This window comes from Artemia franciscana, chromosome 8 (assembly GCF_032884065.1).
Source record: "Artemia franciscana chromosome 8, ASM3288406v1, whole genome shotgun sequence".
NCBI lineage: Eukaryota > Metazoa > Arthropoda > Branchiopoda > Anostraca > Artemiidae > Artemia > Artemia franciscana.
Genome location: NC_088870.1, coordinates 50317028 through 50342428, shown reverse-complemented (window position 1 = coordinate 50342428; position 25401 = coordinate 50317028). Strand labels below are relative to the sequence as shown.

The window sequence follows — 25401 nt, the reverse complement described above, 5'->3', positions numbered from 1 at the left end:
GTTATTATGAATGGCGTCTTTAATAAAGGACATTAGAAAAGTAAACGAATTTTCTTATGTTATGAGAGTTCAGGATGCAAGAAGAGGTTTAAAATTAATGATAAGAAGAATAAGTAGCTTAGACTAGGAATAATTGAAGGTAATTATGCGGTTCTTGTGTAACAAAACAATCGATCAAGTTCACTGCCTTACTGACATGGGTAGTGTTATTAGTAAAGATGATTAATGTGGTGAGGATATCTAAAAGTAGAATGGTACCAGGATGTTTTTTTTCTGTTAAAAAAGGTTTTGAAGAAAAAGGAAATAAGTCTGCGAACCAGGATTAAAGTACTAGAAGCTATGACAATTACAGTGGTCAAGCATGGTTCTGAAGCGTGGGTATGAAATGCGGAGGAAGATTTTTAAATGTTTTCCATGGGTATTGTGTACGGATAGTTCTAGCTTCCCAATTGACTAACTTTGTATCAGACAACAAGATGTATGAAAAAAGTGGTTCTTTCCCACTTTATATGGGTATAATTAAAGAAAACTTGAGATGGCTATGACACTTGTAAGAAGAATGACACATTGCTAAGGGCTATTCCCCTATGTGGCCAAGCAAATCCCAGGTCGTTCCTGAATGGGCTGGGTAAAGCTCACAAGGGAGGCTTTACACGGAACTGGAACTTTATGAGCGGGTGAAAGAGTGAAACTTTGAATAGGTTGAGTTAGAGAAGAAGCAATTGCAGCTTTATTAGACTCAATGTATTTGATACTGCGGTGAATTGTTGGTAGTAGTTGTAATAGTAGCAGAACGGGTATAAGCTCCTACGCACTGACTTAAAATCATATCTTCTGAAAACTTGGAAAAAGAATACTGTAAGCAGATGGTTACGCTTCAACTTGAAAGTATCTGTGACCAGATTTAATTTTTTTTTTTAGCTAACTTACAGTATCAGACTGTATTAACTTCGTCTTAGAAAGTTGCACATCATTGTTACCAAAGCGAAAGGTTGAATAGATTTCTTTTTTGGTTTGGCAAGGGGAGTTTGGCATAATCTATGATGGGTATAAGATCCAACAAATTAGACTAGAATCTATCTTTCCAAATAAATTCTGAAAGGTAACTTTTCAAAGCTATTTTGAGCAGGGTTTCCACCAGCTGAAGAGAAAATCGCTAAATTCTTGAAAAATCACTAAAATTAAAAGTCAACTACTCCAACGGACAGCATAATCTGTCTTTTGAAATCACCGGCTTCGGTTATTTTTTGGGTTATTTCAATGTGAATATTTTTTTTTCTTTTGACATCACCGGCTTCGGCTTTTTTTTGGGTTTTATCAATATGAATATTTTGTTTGCATGTCCAACATAGAGGTGCCGGTGGGGATGAGTGAAGATCCCCCCTAACTTTTGAAAAATATCTTTATTTTGTGTTTTATGTTTTTCTAAAGCGAATTATGAATTAGGAGAAAATTATTGTCCCTACCTTTGCTTTTTCCTAAATTGGCTCCCATGGCTTATCATACCAATCTGTTTACATTTTATTTATTAGAGTATTTTATTTGTTCAATATAAGGCCTAAAAAATTAGAAACTATTTTTGTTTCTCTAGTTGAGCGAGTACCATTACTGTGGTACCTGCCATGATTTTGGAAAATCTTCTTTTGAGTATTTCCATCGAAAAATTATTCGATGAATATTATACGGACGATAAACACTGGATAACAGAAAAAATCACTACTATTTGTACTACTATTTCTACTGCTATTTGTAACAAATCATTAAATGCAGCAACCATTATTGGATCTCAGAATTAGCTAATTGTTGCCCCAGGGTTCGTTCCAGAGGCACACCAGTCGGATAACACTGACTATTTTCAATAAGAATCAAGAATAGATGGTGTCTAAAGTCACTAGGCCACACTTTTTATTTCAAACAGTATTTATGCTATTTCTTAAGCATATTTACCCTAGTTACCATTAGTTCAAACAGTTAATATGCAAATCAGAACATTCGCTCAGCTTAGAGAACAAACTCTGGCTGTTTGCGACTACCGCCGATAATTTGTTTGATTTTCAAGTGTTTAAAATGAATCCATGCTCTAAAATTGAACATGCTCTAAAAATATATTTGCACATCAGCGGGGTGGGTGTATATATCATTTCCGACGCAAGTAAATGTTATATTTGGATTCAAGATGCAACTCTGGGTATATACTTAGAAATTTAGGGAGTGGGGTATATACTCCGTTTACTTACTTCATCTGAAGTTATCCTTCATCTGGTTAGGATCATAGGAACTAACTCTAATGCTTACTTTTCAATTGTAGATGTAGAAATTTGGAAGTCCAGATCGGGCTTTGACACTACATCAGACCTTCTAGTGGCACCTTTTCATGCAAATGATGTTATAAATCAATTAAATAGTAGTGGAGCCAGAATTGATGTTGCCATATCTGATCTGGGAAAAGCAATTGAAGAAGAACATTCTTTCATCGAGGGAGACCTAGAGAAGTTAACTGTGAGAAAAAGTAAGATTTTAATTCTACCTACATCGTATAGCAGAAATAAATAAGTTTCTTAGAATTAGAATCTAAAGTTTCAGTTTAAATTTTTTTTAACAAAGCTTTTACTTTTCGTTTTAACTTAATTACCCATCTGCAATAGAAGTATGCAAAACAAGTGTACCCATCTGTAATATACACAATCTGGTTGCTAGGGCATGTCCAATGACTGAATATGGTTGTTAGTTAAACCGGTTATACAAATTTTGTGCTAATTTGGTTATACGCATGGGTTTCTTCTGGGAGTATTTTCCCAATCCTTAGAGCCTCAGTGGCTTAACTCCTAAGTATTGGTCCTATCGCTACTCACCTATCGTATAGAATAGGCATGTCACTCAATAACATCATTTGAAAGCTATATATACGGTTGTTGCTATAGAGAACACCCTCCAAAGAAATTGAAAAACAATTACTTACAAATCAACATGCAATACTTTGTTTGCCTGACGGAAGATAGAAGTTCATACAGGAGTAACATCAAACAACATGAGAAATAAAAGACCCCGATACGACCTTTGACTGCGAAAAGGACTTAAGTTATTTAAGTTAAGTGAGGCATTTTAGGGTCGTAAATCTTTCACTATTTATTCAGTTTGATATCTTATTCCCTAAAATAAATTTTGTTATTGGGATCGGTATTTAAACAGAATTATTTTATATTTCAGATTAATGATTTACAACCCGGGTCGTCATTGGAAATGCTCTTCACATTTTGACAAAACAAAATCGAAAATATGATATATATATATATATATATATATATATATATATATATATATATATATATATATATATATATATATATATATAAAAATAAGTTGTCTGTCTGTGTGTCTGTCTGTCAGGTGACGTCATGTTTCTGTGTCGACTGACGTCATGAAGTTAGTTGTCGTCATTTTTGCTATGACGGTGACGTCATTAAAGATATTTAAGACATATATGTTCACGTAGAAATCTATTAATGTTTAAGTTTAAAATGACTGATGAACTTACAATGGCAAAAGCCGATAAAGATGCTCAAAGAGTCTATGCCAAAAAACTTGCTGCTGATAGAGAAAGTCAGAAAAGAAAGCGTGCCGAGGAATCAAAAGAACAGCAAGGAAACAGGCTTGAGGCTAAAGAACGCAAAACCGCGCAGTTAGATGAAGATCCACCTGGACAGCGAGAGTCAAAACATATCAAAACTGAAAATGATAGCGATGATGATTGGGTTTGGGATTTTGACTTGGATAAGGTCATCAATGCCTACCAGATTTTAGTTAAAAAAACAAAGGTTCGGCGATATGTATTTCATAGTGAAGCTGAAAAATAAAGAAGAAAAAGAAAACTGAAAAAAGAAAAAATCTAAAAAACTAAAAAATACTAAGAAGAAAAAACACTCAAAGAGAAATTACAGACCGGGACACAAATGACGACCGGGACAGAGGTAATATAAATAACGACCGGGAGACTCAAAGAGAAATTACAGACTGGGACACCGGGACACAAATGACGACCGGGACACAGGGAATATAAATGACGACCAGGACACAGGTATTTAAGAATATCGTTCAAAGACAAATTTTTAATTGTAAGAAGACTGTTGAAAGAGAAATTTCTAATTGTAAAATGACTGAAGAACCTACAATGGCAACACCCCGAGGAAACTGCTCAAAACGAATGTATTCAAGCCGAAGTAGCTGAGTTGGTAAAGCGTTATGTTTCAGGTTCTAGGTCCGAGAGGCTCCAGGTTTGAACCTTGGCTTTAGCATTAATACAAAAGAAGAAAAAAACTAAAAAAGGTAAAAACTACAAAAAAATGTTTCTGTGTCGACTGACGTCATGAAGTTAGTTGTCGTCATTTTTGCTATGACGGTGACGTCATTAAAGATATTTAAGACATATGTTCACGTAGAAATCTATTAATGCTTAAGTTTAATATGACTGATGAACTTACAATGGCAAAAGCCGATGAAGATGCTCAAAGAGTCTATGCCAAAAAACTTGCTGCTGATAGAGGAAGTCAGAAAAGAAAGCGTGCCGAGGAATCAAAAGAACAGCAAGGAAACAGGCTTGAGGCTAAAGAACACAAAAACCGCGCAGTTAGATGAAGATCCACCTGGACAGCGAGAGTCAAAACATATCAAAACTGAAAATGATAGCGATGATGATTGGGTTTGGGATTTTGACTTGGATAAGGTCATCAATGCCTACCAGATTTTAGTTAAAAAAAACAAAGGTTCGGCGATATGTATTTCATAGTGAAGCTGAAAAATAAAGAAGAAAAAGAAAACTGAAAAAAGAAAAAATGTAAAAAACTAAAAAATACTAAAAAGAAAAAACACTCAAAGAGAAATTACAGACCGGGACACAAATGACGACCGGGACAGAGGGAATATAAATAACGACCGGGACACTCGAAGAGAAATTACAGACTGGGATACCGGGACACAAATGACGACCGGGACACAGGGAACATAAATGACGACCAGGACACAGGTATTTAAGAATATCGTTCAAAAACAAATTTTTAATTGTAAGAAGACCGTTGAAAGAGAAATTTCTAATTGTAAAATGACTGAAGAACCTACAATGGCAACACCCGAGGAAGCTGCTCAAAACGAATGTATTCAAGCCGAAGTAGCTGAGTTGGTAAAGCGTTATGGTGAAGCACCATCAACAAAGCTCAAGGGCAATCATTAGAATCATGAGGTATAGATCTGAATACGGATTGTTTTCCCATGGACCATTATATGTTGCATGTTCAAGAGTCGGTAAACCTGACAATCTATTTATATGCACAGACAATGGGACAGCAAAGAATGTTGTATATTCGCAAGTTTTACGTAGTTAAAAACATATATATATATATATATATATATATATATATATATATATATATATATATATATATATATATATATATATATATATATATATATATATATATATATATATATATATATATATCTATCTTTATTCACAGGTGGGACATAGGGACACAACTACAATGGCGCGTAACTAATATGGCGCGTAACGACTAACGCGCGTGGGGGGGCTGGGGGGGCGCGAAGCGCCCCCACCAATTAGATGTTGGGGCGCCCCCACCACCCCAACAGCTAGTATATATATATATATATATATATATATATATATATATATATATATATATATATATATATATATATATATACTAGCTGTTGGGGTGGCGCTTCGCGCCACCCCAACACCTAGTTGGTGGGGCGCTTCGCGCCCCCCCAAGCCCCCCCGTGCGCGTAAGTCGTTACGCGCCATATTAGTTACGCGCCATATTAGTTACGCGCCATTGTAGTTGTGTCCCTGTGTCCCACCTGTGAATATAGATAGATTTATATATGTGTTTCAAACTACGTAAAAATTGCGAATATACAACATTCTTGGCTTTCCCATTGTCTGTCCATATACAAAGCCGTATGTACTAATAATGACGTCATATGCAAACGCTCTTTTTACAAACAAACAAACATGCATACACACAACTCGTTTTTATATAGATAGATAGATAGATAGATACAATACAAATTAACTACGTAAAACTTGTGAATATACAACAGTCTTCGCTGTCCCATTGTCTGTGCGTATAAATAGATTGTCAGGTTTACCGACCCTCAAAGATGCAACATACAATTGTACATTGGTAAAGCAATCTGTATTAAGATCTATACCGCATTTTTCTAGTGATTGCCCTTGAGCTTTGTTGATGGTGGTTGCAAATGCTAATCGAATTGGGAATTGCAATCTTTTAAATTGAAAACGCAGATCCGTTGGAATCATGGGAATGCGAGGAATAAGAACAGCCTCACCCTCATAAGGCCCTGTCAAGATTGTGGCATCTATTAGGTTTTCCATTGTTTTTTTTTTACGGCAAGTCGCGTGCCATTGCAAAGCTTTGGTGGGTTGATAAAGCTTTGGTGGGTTGATATTTCTTAAAAGTATTATTGGTACGCCTATTTTTAGTTGTAGCAGGTGTGGTGGACACCCTGAAGGATCTATGGAATTTAAAAATTCAGATGGATAATTAACCGCTTCATTTGGTTCCGAAATACAAATTAACTGCGTAAAACTTGCGAATATACAACATTCTTCGCTGTCCAATTCTCGCTGCATATAAATAGATTGTCAGGTTTACCGTGGCTGGATTCATCAATTTAATATTAAAGTGATAGCCGTCGGCTCCATCCCAAAAAATGATAGGATATTGTAGGGCATCGTAGCATCGATGAGTTTCAGCAATTCTTAACAACTGAGCGTTTCGCTTATGTAGAATAATATCTCGAGGTAAAAACTGATCACCGACCATAACGATTGCCACTTCGTCGATAGTCGGAGAATTGTATCTACGCACATGTTGGCCAGGAGGCGTTTTGTCAGCGGAAATAACAATTTTATGAGTATCAGTAGGCATCAAATCGATGGCTGTTTTGAACAGACGCACTAAATTATTATTTTCGTGGAAAAGATGTTGCAATTGGGAAACGATTGTCCTTTCAACGTTGGGAGAAATTTCGCAACGTGCATTCAATTCAGAATTTCTATCACTGATGAAGTACAATTGTAAAAATTTATGATTCTCGCCTGAGAATGGTAGAAGGGACCCTGCTTTATGATAAATTTGCCCTTTTACTTTGAAAGTAGACATAAATTGATCTGGATTTTCGATTTGGGCTCCAAACGACGTCATTTGGAAACATGAGTTGTATTGTCTGATTTTTGACAAAAAACGCTTAGATTCTGACGTATTTCCAGTAAGGAAAGTCTTCAATGGCTCTGGTGGTGCAGCCAATAGAGGAAGTTTAACTTTTCCTGAGGCGCAACACATTCCCATTGTTTCACCATTGAATTTCAAGGCCTTGCAATAGGGACAAATTTTAGACATTGTCCCGATTTGAACACATCTACTCAAGCTATAATCATCGACTGGGTTGTACCTGAATGCCAGGCGATAACTTTCAGATTGCTCTGATTCCTCGGCACGCTTTCTTTTCTTACTTTCTCTATCAGCAGCAAGCCTGATTTCTTGCTGTTCTTGTAATTCCTCGGCACGCTTTCTTTTCTTACTTTCTCTATCAGCAGCAAGCCTGATTTCTTGCTGTTCTTGTGATTCCTCGGCACGCTTTCTTTTCTTACTTTCTCTTTCAGCAGCAAGCCTGATTTCTTGCTGTTCTTGTAATTCCTCGGCACGCCTTCTTTTTTCACATTCTCTTTTAGCAGCAAGTCTGCTTCTGCGTTGCTCTGGTAGTTCCTCGGCATGCTTTCTGTTCTTTCTTTCTCTATCAGCCTCAAGCCTGTTTCCCTGCTGGTCTTTTGATTCCTCGGCACGCCTTCTTTTTTCACTTTCTCTTTTAGCAGCAAGTCTGCTTCTGCGTTGCTCTGGTAGTTCCTCGGCATGCTTTCTGTTCTTTCTTTCTCTATCAGCCTCAAGCCTGTTTCCCTGCTGGTCTTTTGATTCCTCGGCACGCCTTCTTTTTTCACTTTCTCTTTTAGCAGCAAGTCTGCTTTCGCGTTGCTCTGGTAGTTCCTCGGCACGCTTTCTTTTCTGACTTTCTCTATCAGCAGCAAGTTTTTTGGCATAGACTCTTTGAGCATCTTCATCAGTCATTGTAAACTTAAACATTAATAGATTTCTACGCGAACATATGTCTTATATAACTTGAATGACGTCACCTTCAAGCAAAAATGACGGCAACTAATTTCATGACGTCAGCCGAAACATGACGTCACCTGATCCACAGATCCACAGATCCACAGACAGACAGACAACTTATTTTTATATATATAGATATATATATATATATATATATATATATATATATATATATATATATATATATATATATATATATATGTATATAAATAAATTGTCTGTCAGTTACGCCAGATCATATCTTATCTATATATAAAATGAAACTAAACTGAAAAGCAAACTAAAACTAAAACTGTAGAAACTGGGAATTACATAAACATTTCTATATATTTTGACAATAGATTAAAGTAATTCGAAAACCTTATAACAGATATTTATAATTTTAAGGTTTATTATAAATTGCTGAGTGTTAGCATGCATGGCACGTAAATTTTTTTCTAACAGTCAATGTTATAATGAACACTGACAAATTGAAAAACATTGAAAAAGATAGAATGTTACCAAATCCTACAACAGAAGAAACAGCCGAGGAAGTTGCTCAAAGAGTTAATGCCAAAAGGCTTGCGGCTAAAGAACGCAAAACCGCGCAATTAGAAGAAGATCAACCTGGACAGCGAGAGTCAAAACGTATCAAAACTGAAAATGATAGCGATGATGATTGGGTTTGGGATTTTGACTTGGATAAGGTTATCAATACCTACCAGATTTTACTTAAAAAAGCAAAGGTTCGGCGATATGTATTTACGTCTAAAAAATAAAGAAGAAAAAGAAAACTAAAAATGTAAAAACTGGGCATTGCATAAATATTTGAAAATATTTTGACATTAGATTAAAGTAATTCGAAAAATTTAAAACAGATACTTAAAATTTGAGGTTTATTATAAATTGTTGAGCTTTAGCATACTTGGCACGTGAAGATTTTTCCAACTGTCAATGTTAGAATGAACATTGACCGAAAGACCGACAGAATTTGCGATTGCTATATGTCACTTGGTTAATACCACGTGCCATAAAAAGGTAAAAAACTAAAAAGAAAAAAAGCTAAAAAACCTAAAAAAGCTGCAAAACTAAAAAAAGAAAAACTGAAACAGAAATTATATCTATATCTATATATATATAAAAATAAGTTTTTATGTCTGTTGACTGACGTCATGTTTTTGTGTCGACTGATGTCATGTTTGTCGACTGACGTCATTATGAGGATTGAGTATTATTCCGTCATGAAGTTATTTGTCGACTGACGTCATATTTGTCGACTGACGAAATTACAGACCGGGACACCGGGACACAAAGGACTACCGGGAAAAAGGGAATATCAATGACAAACGGGACACTCAAAGAGAAATTACAGACTGGGACATCGAGACACAAATAACGACCGGGTCACAGGGACATAACTACAACGGGGACACTGGGGGGCACAGGGGGGATATATAAATGACCACCGGGACACAGGGAATGTTCAATTAGCAATCACCATCAACACAGCTTAAGGGCACATTCGATATATATCTATATATATAAAAATAAGTTGTCTGTCTGTGGATCAGGTGACGTCATGTTTCTGTGTCGACTGACGTCATGAAATTAGTTGTCGTCATTTTTGCTATGACGGTGACGTCATTAATGGTATTTAAGACATTTGTTCACGGAAAAATGTTTAATTGTAAAATGACTGAAGAACCTACAATGGCAACAGCCGAGGAAGCTGCTCAAAGAGCTTATGCCAAAAAACTTGCTGCTGATAGAGAAAGTAAGAAAAGAAAGCGTTCCAAGGAATCACAAAAACAGCAAGAAAACAGGCTTGCAGCTGATAGAGAAAGTAAGAAAAGAAAGCGTGCCGGGGAATCACAAGAACAGCAAGAAAACAGGCTTGCGGCTAAAGAACGCAAAACCGCGCAGTTAGATGAAAATCCACCTGGACAGCGAGAGTCAAAACATATCAAAACTGAAAATGATAGCGATGATGATTGGGTTTCGGATTTTGACTTGGATAAGGTTATCAATGCCTACCAGATTTAAGTTAAAAAAACAAAGGTTCGTCATAGTGACGCTGAAAAATAAAGAAGAAAAAGAAAACTGAAAAAAGAAAAAAAGGTAAAAAACTAAAAAAAAACTAAAAAGAAAAAACACTCAAAGAGAAATTACAGACCGGGACACAAATGACGACCGAGAAAGAGGGAATATAAGTGACGACCGGGAACCTCAAAGAGAAATTACAGACTGGGACACCCGGACACAAATCACGACCGGGACACAGGGAATATAAATGACGACCGGGACACAGGGACACAACTACAACGGGGACGCCGGGGGCACAGGCGGGATATATAAATGACGACCGGGACACAGGGATTGTTCGAATAGAAATTACAGACCGGGACACCGGGACACAAATGACGACCGGGACACAGGGAATATAAATGACGACCGGGACACTCAAAGAGAAATTACAAACTGGGACAGCGGGACACAAATGACGACCGGGACACAGGGAATATAAATGAAGACCGGGACACAGGGACACATCATTAGAATAATGAGGTATAGATCTGAATACGGATTGTTTTTCCCATGGACAATTATATGTTGCATGTTCAAGAGTCAGTAAACCTGACAATATATTTATATGCACAGACAATGGGACAGCGAAGAATGTTGTATATTCGCATGTTTTACGTAGTTAAAAACATATATTTATATCTATCTCTATTCACAGGTGGGACACAGGGACACAACTACAATGGCGCGTAACTAATATGGCGCGTAACGACTTACGCGCGCGGGGGGGCTTGGGGGGGGCGCGAAGCGCCCCACCAACTAGGTGTTGGGGTGGCGCGAAGCGCCACCCCAACAGCTAGTATATATATATATATATATATATATATATATATATATATATATATATATATATATATATATATATATATATATATATATATATATATATATATATATTGCTAAACATCCAGCCTAACTGTATATTTAAATTTGGAGAAGGTCGATTAAGGTATTTCTTAATATTTTGAAACTTTGATTCAAATTTTTCTAGGTCACGGTATGAGCTGGGAGCGCTATCACCGTATTAAAGATATTTATGGATACATGAATTATCTTGCTGGATACAAGTCTGATATCTGTGAAGTAATAAACATAGGGAAATCTAGTGAAGGACGAAAAATTCTTGTCCTTAAAGTTTCTTCAAAGAAAGGAGCCCGGACAAAGCCAGGAATTTGGATCGATGCAGGCATCCATGCTAGAGAGTGGATATCCCCTGCTTCTGTTACGTATGCAATGAGAGAGCTGGTTGAAAACTACGAAGACCATCCAGAACTGATCCAAAATTTTGACTGGTAAGTTTGCTGAGCTGACCTTTGAGTAGATTAATTTTCGTGTGTTCTTTGAGCCTATATTTAATCATTAACTGAGACTTATTATAAATATGAAGATTTTCCTTGTAACTTTTGTGTTCCCTGCAAAATCCTCTTTTCATTTTTTAATTTTTATCTTCTCGCTCTTCCTCCTGGAGTAAATTTTTATGTGTTTTCTTACAAACATGAGCCAAGAAATACCAAATATTTTATCTGATTGAATTTTTCTTCTCTAATTTTGTTGAGATTGAAACTATGGGCGTCTTCCGAAGTTATTATTATTATTATGAGTCGAAATTATTATTATATCGGTAGTCTTTTATCGTATTTTTTTTATCTCTTTGTATTTATTTATCAATAGTAAGAAAGTATGTTAAATTTACCTACGCAGTCGCAAGTGCTTTTTTTTGCCTTTTTTGGGCACTAGCAGTTTAGTTGAACGTTGTTTTTTGAGTGTAAGTAAAAGTGAATTGAAGTGAACCGGATTGAACTGAACTAGTGCCAATATTACTAAAACCAAGAGCAATAAAGTCAAGTTTTTAAGGAATGTTGAGGGAGATACTGAACTAACCAGAAAGGCACTATTTGAATACCGCTACTGCAACTATTATTGCTATTAATATCACTTCTCCCACTCTTTCTACTATTACTGCTATTACCACTGCTACTAATCCAGATGCTAAGGGTATTAAGACCCTTAGCATCTGGAATGAAGGGAATGGAAATGGCGGTTTCGAACTAAAGTAAAATATACTATATCCATGCAAGTTGTTAAAAAGACGTATCGTCAGTATCTGAGGAATGACTTAGAGCATTAAGATAAAATTTTCAGGGCTAAAAATGTCACTACCACTTTTGCTACTATTGTTACAACTACTAGTGTTATTGCTAAACTAAATCAAAATAGTTTAAGTACATCTTGGTTGTCAAAATGGTATCTTAAGACTAAAATAGGGTATAAAGTAAAATTTTCAAGGAAAGTTTTTGCTGCTATAAAATTAAATCAAAAGCACCATGTGGTGGCTAGTTGTCAAAAGAATGCGTCAGGAATATCTCAGGAACGGCTGGTGGTATTGGGCTGAAACTCTAATAATGCTACTAGTATTAAACTATTTCAAAAGGGTTTAAGTGCATCTAGGTTATCGGAATGTCATAGATACAATGTCTCGTAAACAAAATAGGATATTAAGTTTTATTTTTCTGGGAAAATTGAAGGGGATGTGTAATTGAATCAAAAGGTACTATGTGTATCTAAATTGTCAAAAGGGCTTTTAGGTTATATTATTACTGTTATAATTATTTTATTACCCATTACAAAACACACAAAATGTCGCAAATAGAGTAGAAAAAAAGAAGAAAAAAAGGGTGAAAAACAAGACTCGACAACATGAACAAAACTATATAATCAATAACGACAAAACTAGCAATGAAGAAACATTTATGTTAGTCTGGTATGCAATGAAGATTGATTTGGGTCATGAGATCCGAGAGTAATATTAATTGGCACACTCAAAACTTCTAAAAATATATGTTGACTGGACTGGTTCGTGCGGCATAATAATACTATTATTAAACCATAACGGAGAAGTAAGAATCCCTTGGTGTATTCCCTTCACAATGGGGAAGAGATAAGATGATAATATTAAAAATTTACGCACTGTGTTTTAACACTTTAATTTTTCATTAATATTTCTCAGTGTGCTGTCCCTGTAAATATACCTAGGAACTGAAACGTTGGCTTACGCCCTATTTGATTTTAAGCCCTGTTAAAAACAATCAGCACACAACCAGGGTTGCTACTCCCAGTGATTTATCACTTTTTTCTAGCGGTTTTTCTATTGCCTAGTGATTTTTATTGGGTAGTGAATTTTAGTGGTTTTAATTCTAAAACGAGTGATTTCTTATGATAAAATTCGTTAAGCGTAAATTTAAGTGAATAAATCATCCAGGGAGCTAATTATCGAAAGCAAAAGGAGGCTCTAGTGAGAGCTTTACTGACAGCCAAATGAAAACCAAAACTATTCTCTTTGTTCTATCTCAGAAACCATAATTGATTATAGTTGAGAGAGAGGTTGAAGAAATTTGTATGCACTCATTTGTACAAAGTGGTATGGCATAACTGATTTGAGCGGAATTTGTCATTTTTTGATATTTTATTTCATTACCAATATCTTTATGAAAGTTCAGTTACAACTTTGACGTTTAATCGTTAAAGATTGTAAACTTGGGCTAGACCCTATGTAAGCTTTTCTCCTATTGTACGTTCTTTTTCCTCATCATTCTTTAGTTCAAATAGTAGTTAGTCAGAATAAAGGTCAGTATAAATTACTATTACAGATTACCAGAATAAATTACCACTATTATAGACAACGGTAGTTTAGTATTTTTGTAACTTTGATACGTAAACGCAGAAGATAGAAGCAAATGCTGGTAGATGGCGCACAAACGAAGCTTTTGCTTTATCTACTATTATTGATATGGAATGAAAAATTCGTCATGATGTATAAGGCATCAGGTATTAAAAGTCTAGCCAAAAAATCATGGATTTGCACTGAGCTGAACTGATCCAAAGCTTTTTTGATTTTGTAAGCCAGTGCGATGCTCAACTGAAGAGCTACCATTTTTGTGGAACTTAGATAAAGGTTGGGAATAATTTGCTTATCTACAGCAGCTTTGAGCTTCTTAAGGTTGTGCGTGTAACTCCATCTTCGTTCAACATGACTTGTTCAGCACTGTTATATAACGCTCAAAACCTTTCATAACCGTTCAACATAAGTATTTTTGTGACTTAAACCCTCAATAATTTGCATCAATCATCATTAAGTAAACAAGAACTTTGGAAGAAGCAAGTATAAAACACTATAGTCATCCCAAATAAAAAACATAACATGTTGCAAGTTGCGTTTGAACTACATTCCAAGAAATGACTTGATTTAGCAAATGATTCTATGATTGGACATGGGCTTGCTTTTAATGTTTTCTATTGAGTATTCAAGCAATTGAAGCTACTTAATACTTTTAATACTTAGCTCAAATACATTTCTTAGTACATATTTCTTAGTAAGAATATTTTGATGTAGTTAAGTGTTAGATAAAATTAACCCATTGTTTGTCTAAATTACCTGTTTTTCTATTCTTTATTATATTGTTTGAATGATCCTCTAGGTATTTCTTACCGGTAGTAAACCCTGATGGTTACGAATTTACGTTCTCAGAGAATCGACTTTGGAGAAAAACTCGTTCGAAGAAATCCTCGATTCGATGTCGTGGTGCAGATCCCAATCGAAACTTTGGTTATGAATGGGGTGGACTGGGTACGAGCAATGAGCCTTGCAGCGAAATCTATAGAGGAGAAAAGGCGTTTTCAGAACCCGAAACTGCTGCTATGGCCAAATTTATAGAAGATATTAGTTCTACTCTGAAGGTGTGTTAACATTTATTTCCCTACTTTTTTAATTATCAAAACTTCAATACTGGTCCATAAGAAAAGGCCAACTATGCCATTTTTAAGGCTTTATTAATATCGTTCCTCTCTAAGCTCTACTACTTTAATTGTCAAAGGTCATCACAAAACTCAAATAGCTTTTTTTTGGTTCAATCCTTTTCTACCAGTTTTAAACTGAGAAGAGGGGGATGTAAGGGTGTCCGCTTATTCAGACCCCCTCCCATTTTTCAGCAAAAAAATTCAATCTGTAACATAGTGGCGCCAAGTGCCACTTCTTAACAGGCTCATTTTTTTTATTTGGGTAAATGGGCTGATGGAAGTGTATAACGTAAAATCAATGAAAAAAAAGAAAAAAGAACAGTGTCAGTCTGTAAAGACAAAAAATTAAGTCATTTTAACAGTAATATCACCCAAATCATTCAGTTAAAAAATAACAACCAGTCTACAAAATCCGTTGCCGATCTATCCCCCCCTGAAAAAAAACTTTTGGCTACTGACGCAACTGGGTGGTTGAATTTACCACTGAGTGAAAATCATTTTAACAGTAATATCACCTAAATCAATCAATTAAAAAAGACCAGCCAGTTGGTAACATCCATTGCTCTATCCTCCTCCTTAAAAACTTTTGACTACTGACACCACTGAGTGGCTGAATTTGCCACTGGGTGACGCCACTGGGTAAAAATAATTTTAACATGAAAATCACCTAAATCAATCAGTTAAAAAAGACCAGCCAGTCGGTAATATCTATTGCTCTATCCTCCTCCCTAGAAAAACTTTTGGCAACTGACACCACTGGGTAGTTGAATTTACCACTGGGTGACGCCACTCGGTGAAAAGAATTTTAACAGTAATATCACCCAAATCAGTCAGTTAAAAAAGACCAGCCAGTCTGTAAAATCCATTGCCCTGTCCTTCCCAAGTCAAAATCTCATGGGAAAAGTATACAAACACACTAACAGCGGCCTTGAAGAAAAAAACAAGCCGTAGAATATGTTTTTCTGCACCCACCGCCTTTAAGTTTTCGGCAGCGGTAATATGTGCTTGCAAAATGTAATATGTGTGTACTATGTTAGTAATTGGTGCTACAGCTATTGATGGAAGTTTATTGTCAATATATTGCAGCACATCCTTCTAACGGTCTTTAAAGGAGTCTAAGAACAATTGTGACTCATCTAGACGGTATTAATGCCGAAGAGCTTCCATAAGAGACGAAAGATATTTACAAAAAAAACTATATTGTCAGAGAAGCTGTCCTTGAAAACACTTCAGCGGCCATGATTACTATATACTTTTACATCCTTTGAAGTAGATTTAACTCTTTGAAACTGGAAGTTAAAACTTGAGTTTGCTGTGTAGACATATTTAACTACTGAGTCAATGGGAAAGTATTAAAAAAAAGGGAATAGTTGTGAGAAAAGTCAAAGTCATGGCCAATTGTAGAAAAAAGCCAAGACAGATTATCCAATTAAGTGGGCATCCCAGTCAAGGTTAATTTGACCCCTTTGATTGCCGTTGTTTGAATTAAAAAAAAGGGAATAGTTGTGAGAAAAGTCAAAGTCATGGCCAATTGTAGATAAAAGCCAAGACAGATTATCTAATTAAGTGGGCATCCCAGTACGGTTATTTCTGCACATTAGATTTCAAGAAAAAAACGCACCAGATCCAATTTGAATTTAGTGTCAAAAACCCTTTTCAAGAAGTAGTTAGAAGGAAAGAAAATATATATATATATATAGATATATCGAATATTTAAATAAAGCTTGTAGCACAACCCCATTACTTCTGATCACATAATGTGTATGGTTGATTGAGATGTCTATTAATTTTATTTTGGCTGAGTGCACAAAGCGCAAGAAAACTCGAGAAATGAAACGAAAGTGTTGCACTTGATTAGTATATGTTTGGGAATAACTTCTGTGACAGTCAAGTTTGCAATAATTTTCTGGGGGAATGGGGGCTAGATTCTGTTGAATAACCAAACAATTAAAACAGATCAAGTATATAGTCTACTTTTTAAACTCACCGAAGTGTCATCATAAAAATATTAAGGTATCAATTGAGGATGGTGGGAGGGATTTTGAAAAAGGTCTAGGTTTCCTTTTGGCAGGAAGAAAACCTCAAAAACTAACATATCGTTAAGAACTCTTCAATTTTTTTATGTTTCAGGTATACCTGACCTTTCACAGTTATGGTCAATATATTCTCATTCCATGGGGCTACAGAAATAATAAACGTCCAGAAGATTACAATGAAATGAAAGAGTTAGCAGATTTAATGGCTGATGCAATTAAAAAAGAAGGAGGGTCTAAATTTACCGTTGGAAACTCAGCTGATCTGCTCTATCCTGCTGCTGGTAAGGCTTATACTACGACGAAGTATGCATAGTGAAAAAAAGAACGATTTCTAATGTTTAAGGTTTTTTTGAAAATCATACTTCTAAAGTAATTTTTCCAGACCACAGGCATGACGGTTAGTTGCCTCACAGCGAATTCTAAGTTCAAAAATAGGATTCCTCTTGAATTTTTTCCTAAAGGATACAAAGCTTTAGAACAAGAATTTTTTTCAAGGAATATAAAGTTTTATAGAGCTCAACAGAGGCTCCAAAATATCATTGAGATTTTTGAAATATTTTCAAGATAATAATCCTTTCATCCCTTGTTCAAAACTGTTTACAACCCTTATATGTATAAAGTAACCACTAGACTATTTGTAGAATAGGATAGAATTTATTACTGCTAAAGCCCAAGGGTCGGGTTCACCAAAACAAATGCAAAAACAGAGACTCTTCCATGTAAAGACAAACTGCCACGGTGATATAACCTAGCCTAATTAACCCGGTACTTCATCTTTAATATTCTAACAACCTTTCTCTATGCCTCATACCCAAAGTCAAGAACTTTTCAAGTCTCTTTATACCTTTTACATCTTACCTACACAGTAAATTTACTATTTCCTCATTCTCCTAATCTCTAGCCCAAAAATTTCTTTCCTTAGATCTAATAATTCACAATTTATCCTCACAATCAAATCTTTCTAATTCCCGCAAATGGGACAGAAACAAGGAGCAGTGACTTGCAGAGCCCCCCTAAATATTTTGTTCTTTCAGCAAGTGGTAACCTTTCAGATCTAAGGCAAATGATAAATATTAACTTCTTCTTTTAAATAATAAATATTAACTTCTTCTCACCCTGAAAATACAGTTCTTCTCTCACTCCTCTTTGGTCTTTGTTAGTAGATCGAGGGTTTGACTGTGAGGGTTCTAATGGCTTTTGTATGCCATAATTCAGCATCCAGCCTCCATAGCCTCTTTCTGACACAAAATGTAACTTCCTTTCCTTAAAAAAAAAACCTAGTCTATAATTTCATAGCTCTGGTAGTAAGCAATCATCCACCATATTCTTCATTTGCGCTGCCCACCTATCAATCTTTGATGTCATCAGAGCTTCTACCAAGGCTGTATCTTAAGGGGTGAGGTCTAGGGAGTTGGAACCCTTCCCCCCTAAAAAAATCGACTCGTAAAACGCAATAATAACGCATTGTAACAAACTTTCAATTCATTTTTAATTTTTTTTTGTACTCCTCGGCTGTGAAAATAACCCCCCTGAACAAAAATCCTGGCTACAGACTTGTGATCTATATACGCGTCTTGTGATGTCGTCACGCTGGACATACTCAAGATTTTCTCCCACAGATTCCTTGATTTCTTATAGTAGGATTTTGTACGAGCTCTAGATTTCTTACAGAAAATAAATTTAGATCTATAAGGGTTGCTCTATAGAGATTTAAACCTTCAGTAACGGGAAAAGGTATGATACTGCAACACTGCAGCAAAACACTGTCGTACAGACAAAAGTTAGTACATACAACTTGAAACACGAAAAGCTTTTTAAATACAATTATAAATAGTCTTAACAGTGTATATTGTAAATATAAACAAGGTTTTTTTAGCTTTCTAGAATCTTTTTAAACAAGGAAACTGTACACTGCTACATTTGTAATATAAACCCTAACCATAAAAGGCCAAAAAAAACTATAATCATAAATGGTCAGTTATTTTTGCAATTTTACTACAACTGTGAGTCTTACTATTTTTTTTTCATTATTTTGAACAGTCAGCGATACAGGCACCTGCAAAGAAATATTTTACGGGGGGGGGGGAATTTTGGGTTACACGAGAGTCGAACCAGGAAAAATTGAAAGATGCAGGATTGTTGAAGAATATCTGAATATAATATCGAACATAGGCTCAGAAGGTGATAATTCCTAAAATGATATTCGGACATTTTATGAATGGTCCCAAATACAATTTGTATACTAAACTGAAACATTCTAGCGAACATAGATTCGTCAACTGATGTTTCAGGAAATAAACTTTTAAACATCAACGTACAGAAATAAACACAACTCACCACAGTTGTTTACAGAAATGAACTCCTATTAACAACTCACTCTTGAACCAAGCTCCCTGAAGTTAAGACAGCTCTACAAGCTCGTCCTTCATCCCAATCCATTCACAGATTGGCTTTTCAATCCCATGAAGTTTCAATTTTATTTAAATTCTATAATACAACTTCCTCCCGGCAAATTTTAGGATGACCTGCTTTCCATTTTGAGATATGTCCAAGCCATCTCAACATTTCTTTTAATATAGCTATAGAAAGCGGGATAGAAACATAATTTTCCTAGAGCTTGTTGGGAGAGATCAGATAACTTATTCACTTCAGTATAAATACAGCATTTCTTTTTTTGTGTTTTTTTTTAATAATTTGGATTTTTTTCTTGTCCAAATCACCCAAATTATCAAAAAAAAATTGTTTGAAAAAACATAATTTTAAAATGAACTAAAAATTAGAAAAATGATTCTTTTTCGAGAGAGAATCTGTGAATATAAGTGAAAAGAAGGGATGCAAAACAGATTGAACTTTACCTAAGAGAGATATAAAATTGATTTACCCATAACAAAGTTAGAGAGTTGAGGACAATAAGTTGAGAAGACGAGGTTAGGTAAACCCTAATCCTTGTTTTAACTTTTACTCATAGATTTTCACGAAAAAGTTTATTTTCTACCTATAGTCCACTTTGAAAACAAGCTTAAGTTTTGGCTCAATATTTATTATTTTTGACTATTTAGTCTTCCTTAAGACTCTAAGTTAGCATAGACAAAGATAAAATGCTTATGCTGCTGCGCTATCAAGTCAGTGTTTGTCTTACTGTTCTTGTTTTGCCTAGTCACTTCTTTATGTTATTTTATTTATACAATGGGGAGTATACAAGGGGAGGGGGGAATTTTAATGCTGTATAATTACACTGTCATTAAAAGTGTATAAATTGATAAAGTTTAAAAGCAATTGAATATGTGGAAGCGGTCGAAATAGTAAAAAAATTTAACAAATTTAAATGACAAAAGTACGAAAATTTATGTGACAATATATGAGTCGGTGATTTGATGAAAAATAGTTAAAGTAATACTAAAACCTCCCAATAACTAACAATCCCAAAATTCACTAAATAGTTATATTAAGCGGGTTAAAAAAGAGTCTGCAGTGAAAAATCTGATAGTAATTTCAAATTTAGAGTAAAATGTATTATAAAAATTATATTTGAATGTAACTTATGATTCTAGAATAGACCTATAACAGATAAAAAGAATGTAATTCCGAGTCTAATTATAATTGAAGCTTTTGCCTTTCTAATTAGTGACTTTTAGTTTTAATTTTAGACCTCTATGTTGTTGTAAGATAGGACTGACCTTAGAACTGACTGGCATAATTTATGTAAACATATATCAAATTTAATTTATATATAATAGCGAAACATAGCTAAACTTGACTTTTACCCGTGCTTTTAACCTACTTTTACCATATATCCATACTTCAATTGCAAATAAAAAAAACAATAAAAAAACTCGATAACAAAAAAAGGGATAAATGAAAATTAGTTGATAATAGTATGTTATCCCAATATCTTGCCTTTTTCGTAGGGGAAAAATTTTCTTCTGTTTTAGTTCTCTTTAATTTTAGTAAGAATCTCTTTAATTGATCAGATTTTTTCTTTTCAAATATCCACATACTTTATAGCCTCTACAGATTCAATAACTTTTTCATCAAGAAGATCCATTTTTATCTTATGAATGTATCAAACAGTTCGTGGTAACGAACTGTAGTAAGGAGTGACCCGGCTCAATTGTAAACGAAACCCTAAAAGACAGAATTTTGACACTAATAGATACATCAAAAGAATTGAATTTTTCTGATGATTTTAAATATATAAGTTTAATCAAATTTGGTCCTACCCATCAAAAGTTATGAGCCTGAGAAAATTTGCCTATTTTTTTGAAAATAGGGGGAAACATCCCCTAAATTCATATAATCTTAAAAAAAAATCCCACCATCGCATTTAGCGTATCAGAGAACCCTACTGTAGAAATTTCAAGCTCCTATCTACAAAAATGTGGAATTTCATATTCTTTGCCAGAAGACCGATCACGGGTGAGTGTTTATTTATTTTCCTTTTTTTTCCCAGGGGTAATCGTATCGACACAGTGGTACTATAATTTCGCGAGGGGGCTCATTCTAATGGAAATTAAAATTTCTAGTGCCATTTTTAAGTGACCTAAAAAATTGGTGGTAGCCAGGCGCCCTCCCAAGCTCATTTTTTCCCAAAGTCAACAGATCAAAATTTTTAGATTGCCATTTTGTTCAGCATAGTCAAAAAACCTAATAACAATGTGTTTGGGGACGAATCACTCCCTCACAGCCTAAGGGGAGGGGCTGCAAGTTACAAAATTTGACCATTGCTTAGGTATAGTAATGGTTATTGGGAGGTGTACAGACGTTTTCAGCGGAATTTTTTGGTTGGGAGGGGGGTAGAGGGGAGGGTGGTTACGTGGGAGGATATTTCCATGGAGGAATTTGTCATTGGAGAAGATAATTTCCATGAAGGGGGTGCAGGATATTCTAACACTATTTAAAACAAAAACAAAAAAATTAAAAAATAGATATTGAAAAGTTTTTTTTCAAGTGAAACTAAGGAGCGGCATTAAAACTTAAAACGAAAAAAAAAATTATTAAGCATATGTGGGGTTCATCTCCTCCTAAATACCCCGCTCTTTACGCTAGAGTATTTCTAGTAACTTGAACCATTTATTCTGCGGCCTTTGTGATTCAGGGGTCATTCTTAAAGAATTGGGACAAAATTTAAGCCTTAGGGCAAAGATTGAGGTATTAACAAGGGGGTTTAAATCCCTCGTATACGTAATAAAAATATGCAAATATGGAAGTTCCTTACGTAAGTTAATTCGTAACGTTACGTATATTTTCTACTAATAAAAACGTTCGTATAAAATTAAAAGTTCTGGTTGCCTTTTAAGTAACCAAAAGACTGGAGGGCAACAAGGCCTCCTCCACCACCCCTTTTTTCTCAAAATTTTCCGATAAAAGCTAAGAGAAAGCCATTTAGCAAAAAAAAATAAATTAATATGCAAATTTGGTTTTAATTATTCATGTGCGGTCAGCAAAAATCAAAAATGTATTAGTTCAAAAACGTTCAGAAATTAAATGAAAAAACAAGTTTTTTAACTAAAAGTTAGGAGCAACATTAAAACTTAAAACGAACAGAAATTACTCCGTATATTAAAGGGGCTTTTCCTTCCTCAACACCCTGCTCTTTACGCTAAAGTTTTTTACTGTTTTAAAAAGTAAAGTTGAGAGAAAGAATCAAACTTTAGCGTAAAGAGCGGGGTGTTGAGGAGGGAAAAGCCCCTTTAATATACGGAATAATTTCTGTTCGTTTTTACTTTCGTTTTTAGCTCTTTACTTTCAGTTAAAAAACTTGTTTTTTTCATTTAGTTAAACTAAGGAAGGCATTTGTAGTCAACTGAAAGTAAGGAGCAATATTAAAACTTAAACGGACATAAATTATTCCTTATAGGAGGGGTGCTGTCCCTTTTTTTGACTTTTTCTCGTTACGCTAAACTCTTAAAGCTCTTTAAAAACGTTTCTCATTCAAATTTAACGGCCCTTGTGTGTGGTTTTCGCAATCTTTCTTAAAGGATTTTGACACAAAGTTGAACTTTAGCCTAAAGATCAAAACTGAGGAAAGGGCAGCTCCCCTAATATATGGAGTAATTTCTGTTCTTTTTAAGGTGTAATGACATTCCTTACTTTCAGTTGAAAAAGATAGATTTTGAATTTTATTTTATGACCATTTTTTAGATCATGGCCTGAAATCCCCCCCTCCGTCGTTTGAACTTTCCCACGAAAATTCCCCCCTTAAACTTGGCTCTCTACGGAAAATTCTCTCAGTGGAAATTCCCCTTGTAGAAAATTTATCCTCAAAAAATACTGTTCAGTTGCCAATAGCAAATACAATATGTAAACAATAGGCAAATTGCATTACTTACAGTTCCTTCTCCAGATGCTATAGTGGGAAATGTCATCCCTAAAGGTATATTTATTAGATCTTTTGACTATGCTGAATCAACTGAGTATCTAAATATTTTGATTAGATGTTTTTAGACAAAAAAGAGGTGTGGGGAGGGAGCTAATCATCGTCCAATCTTTTTAGTCACTTAAAAATGGCACTAGAACTTTTGATTTATTTCTTCTGGTAAAAATTACAAAATTCTAGATTTTTGTAGTTAGGGCTTTAAACCTATACAGTAGAGTTTGCTGATGTGCTGAATCTGATGATGTGATTTTCAAACAAACCACTTGATTGTTTAGAGATATTATCTTCCCTTTTCAAAAATACACTCAAATTTTCAAGCTTATGATGGGCAGCATTAAACTTGATGAACTTCATATATGTGGAATCAACTTTAAAAATCATTTTCTTATGCAGTTATTATTGAAATCCCGTTTTTTGAAATTTTGGTTACTATTTAACCGAGTAGCTCCTTACTTACTGTTTGTTTTCACGAACTGTTTCAAACGTAGAAAATTGAAATTTACTGAAATTCAAAGCTCTTATGGTTTGTTACGTCTTATGGTCACATTAACATAAAGTCTTACGTAGGATAGGCCTTGCAGAATCCAGTGCGGAGGGGAGAACGTAACACTAAAACGCAATTTAAAGTGTGCTTTCTGATTCTTTCATACTCTTTGACACTGGTATAACTTAAGACTTTATGCTAAGCTACGTAATCTTAAGGAGCGAATTTTGTATGTAAGCCAGGCAGCACCAACTAGACCCGAGCTCACTTAGAAATTTACGTTCCGTAGTACTGTTACGTTGTAGAGGTCACTATAGCAGCAACAAAATAATTTTCTGGATGAGCAGTTAAAAAATTTCCAGAATAAATTAATCGTAGAAAGTCGTTCATGCTTGATCAGAGCTTGAATCTCCACCCCCATCTCACGTTTCATTCTTCGAATATTTTGATTACTATTGTGAAGATTTGTGACGATGATTTTGATGGTCGAGTCAATTTTTATGTTAGCCTAGTATGAAATAACTTGTTTGACAGTGAAAGATTATGCTTAAGTTGCATAACTTAACAACTTGGCATAGAAAATTATGTACGTATGTTATTGTAAAGATCACTTTAATGTCTGTTTAATTATCATAGGTGGCTCTGACGACTGGGCAAAATCCATTGGCATTCCCTACAGTTTTACAATTGAATTGCGAGACACAGGCAAACATGGATTCATACTTCCAGCTAAATATATAAAAACTTCAGGAAGGGAAGTATTTTCCGCCTTAAAGGCTGTTTCGGCGCATCTAACTGCTTAATACTTGCCAGTAATTTATTTATTATATAGCTAATAAATTATTTTACATTTTTATGGCATTAACTAGAACTAAACAGTCCATCGAAAACTATTTGTCATCATTTTGTGTGTCTTCGATTTTTCAATCACTGCCAATTGTGCTATTATAAAAAGTACCAGGGTTTTTATTTTGTCATCGTGACATGAAACAAAATTTCATTTGTTTTTTCTCGTCATTGCAAACGTGTCAATGTTTTGAACCGAAAATATACTTTTGCGGCAAAATTTTTAGATTCTTACTCACCAAAAGCCACAATTAGTGTATTATTTTTAGGCGACAAGCAATGTTCCTCAGTGCCTCTCCCTCCAACAAAAGAATTACATGAGAATATTTGGAAAAAATCATTCATCTAACTAGATGCCTTCAGCTATAGAATGGGGGCTAATTACCGAAGTTCGATTTGATGTGCCATTAAAAGAGATGCTATTATCGAGACATGCTCGGTCCTTATTTACTGTTTATTTTATTTTTAAAAGATTTTTATTTTGAGTTGCCAATTCATTGGAACAAAAGAAAACCAAAACAGAACCGAACCAAATATTATAAAAACGTTGACATTTTATTGATATTATGTCTTCATAAAAGGCTTTAGAAGACTTTTATG

The 25401-nt window shown here is 34.8% G+C and overlaps 1 protein-coding gene across 1 annotated transcript in view; it reads left to right on the top strand.

Annotated features, from left to right (window-relative positions):
• Window positions 1-24848, top strand: part of LOC136030535 (carboxypeptidase B-like) — a 29000-nt gene extending 4152 nt beyond the window's left edge. Inside the window, exons 2-6 of the mRNA XM_065709579.1 lie at window positions 2309-2509; window positions 11257-11557; window positions 14741-14999; window positions 17190-17376; window positions 24592-24848. Coding sequence (XP_065565651.1) covers window positions 2309-2509; window positions 11257-11557; window positions 14741-14999; window positions 17190-17376; window positions 24592-24758 — 1115 coding nt within the window. The 3' untranslated portion in view covers window positions 24759-24848. The remainder of the gene's footprint in view (window positions 1-2308; window positions 2510-11256; window positions 11558-14740; window positions 15000-17189; window positions 17377-24591) is intronic.
• Window positions 24849-25401: the final 553 nt, after the last annotated feature.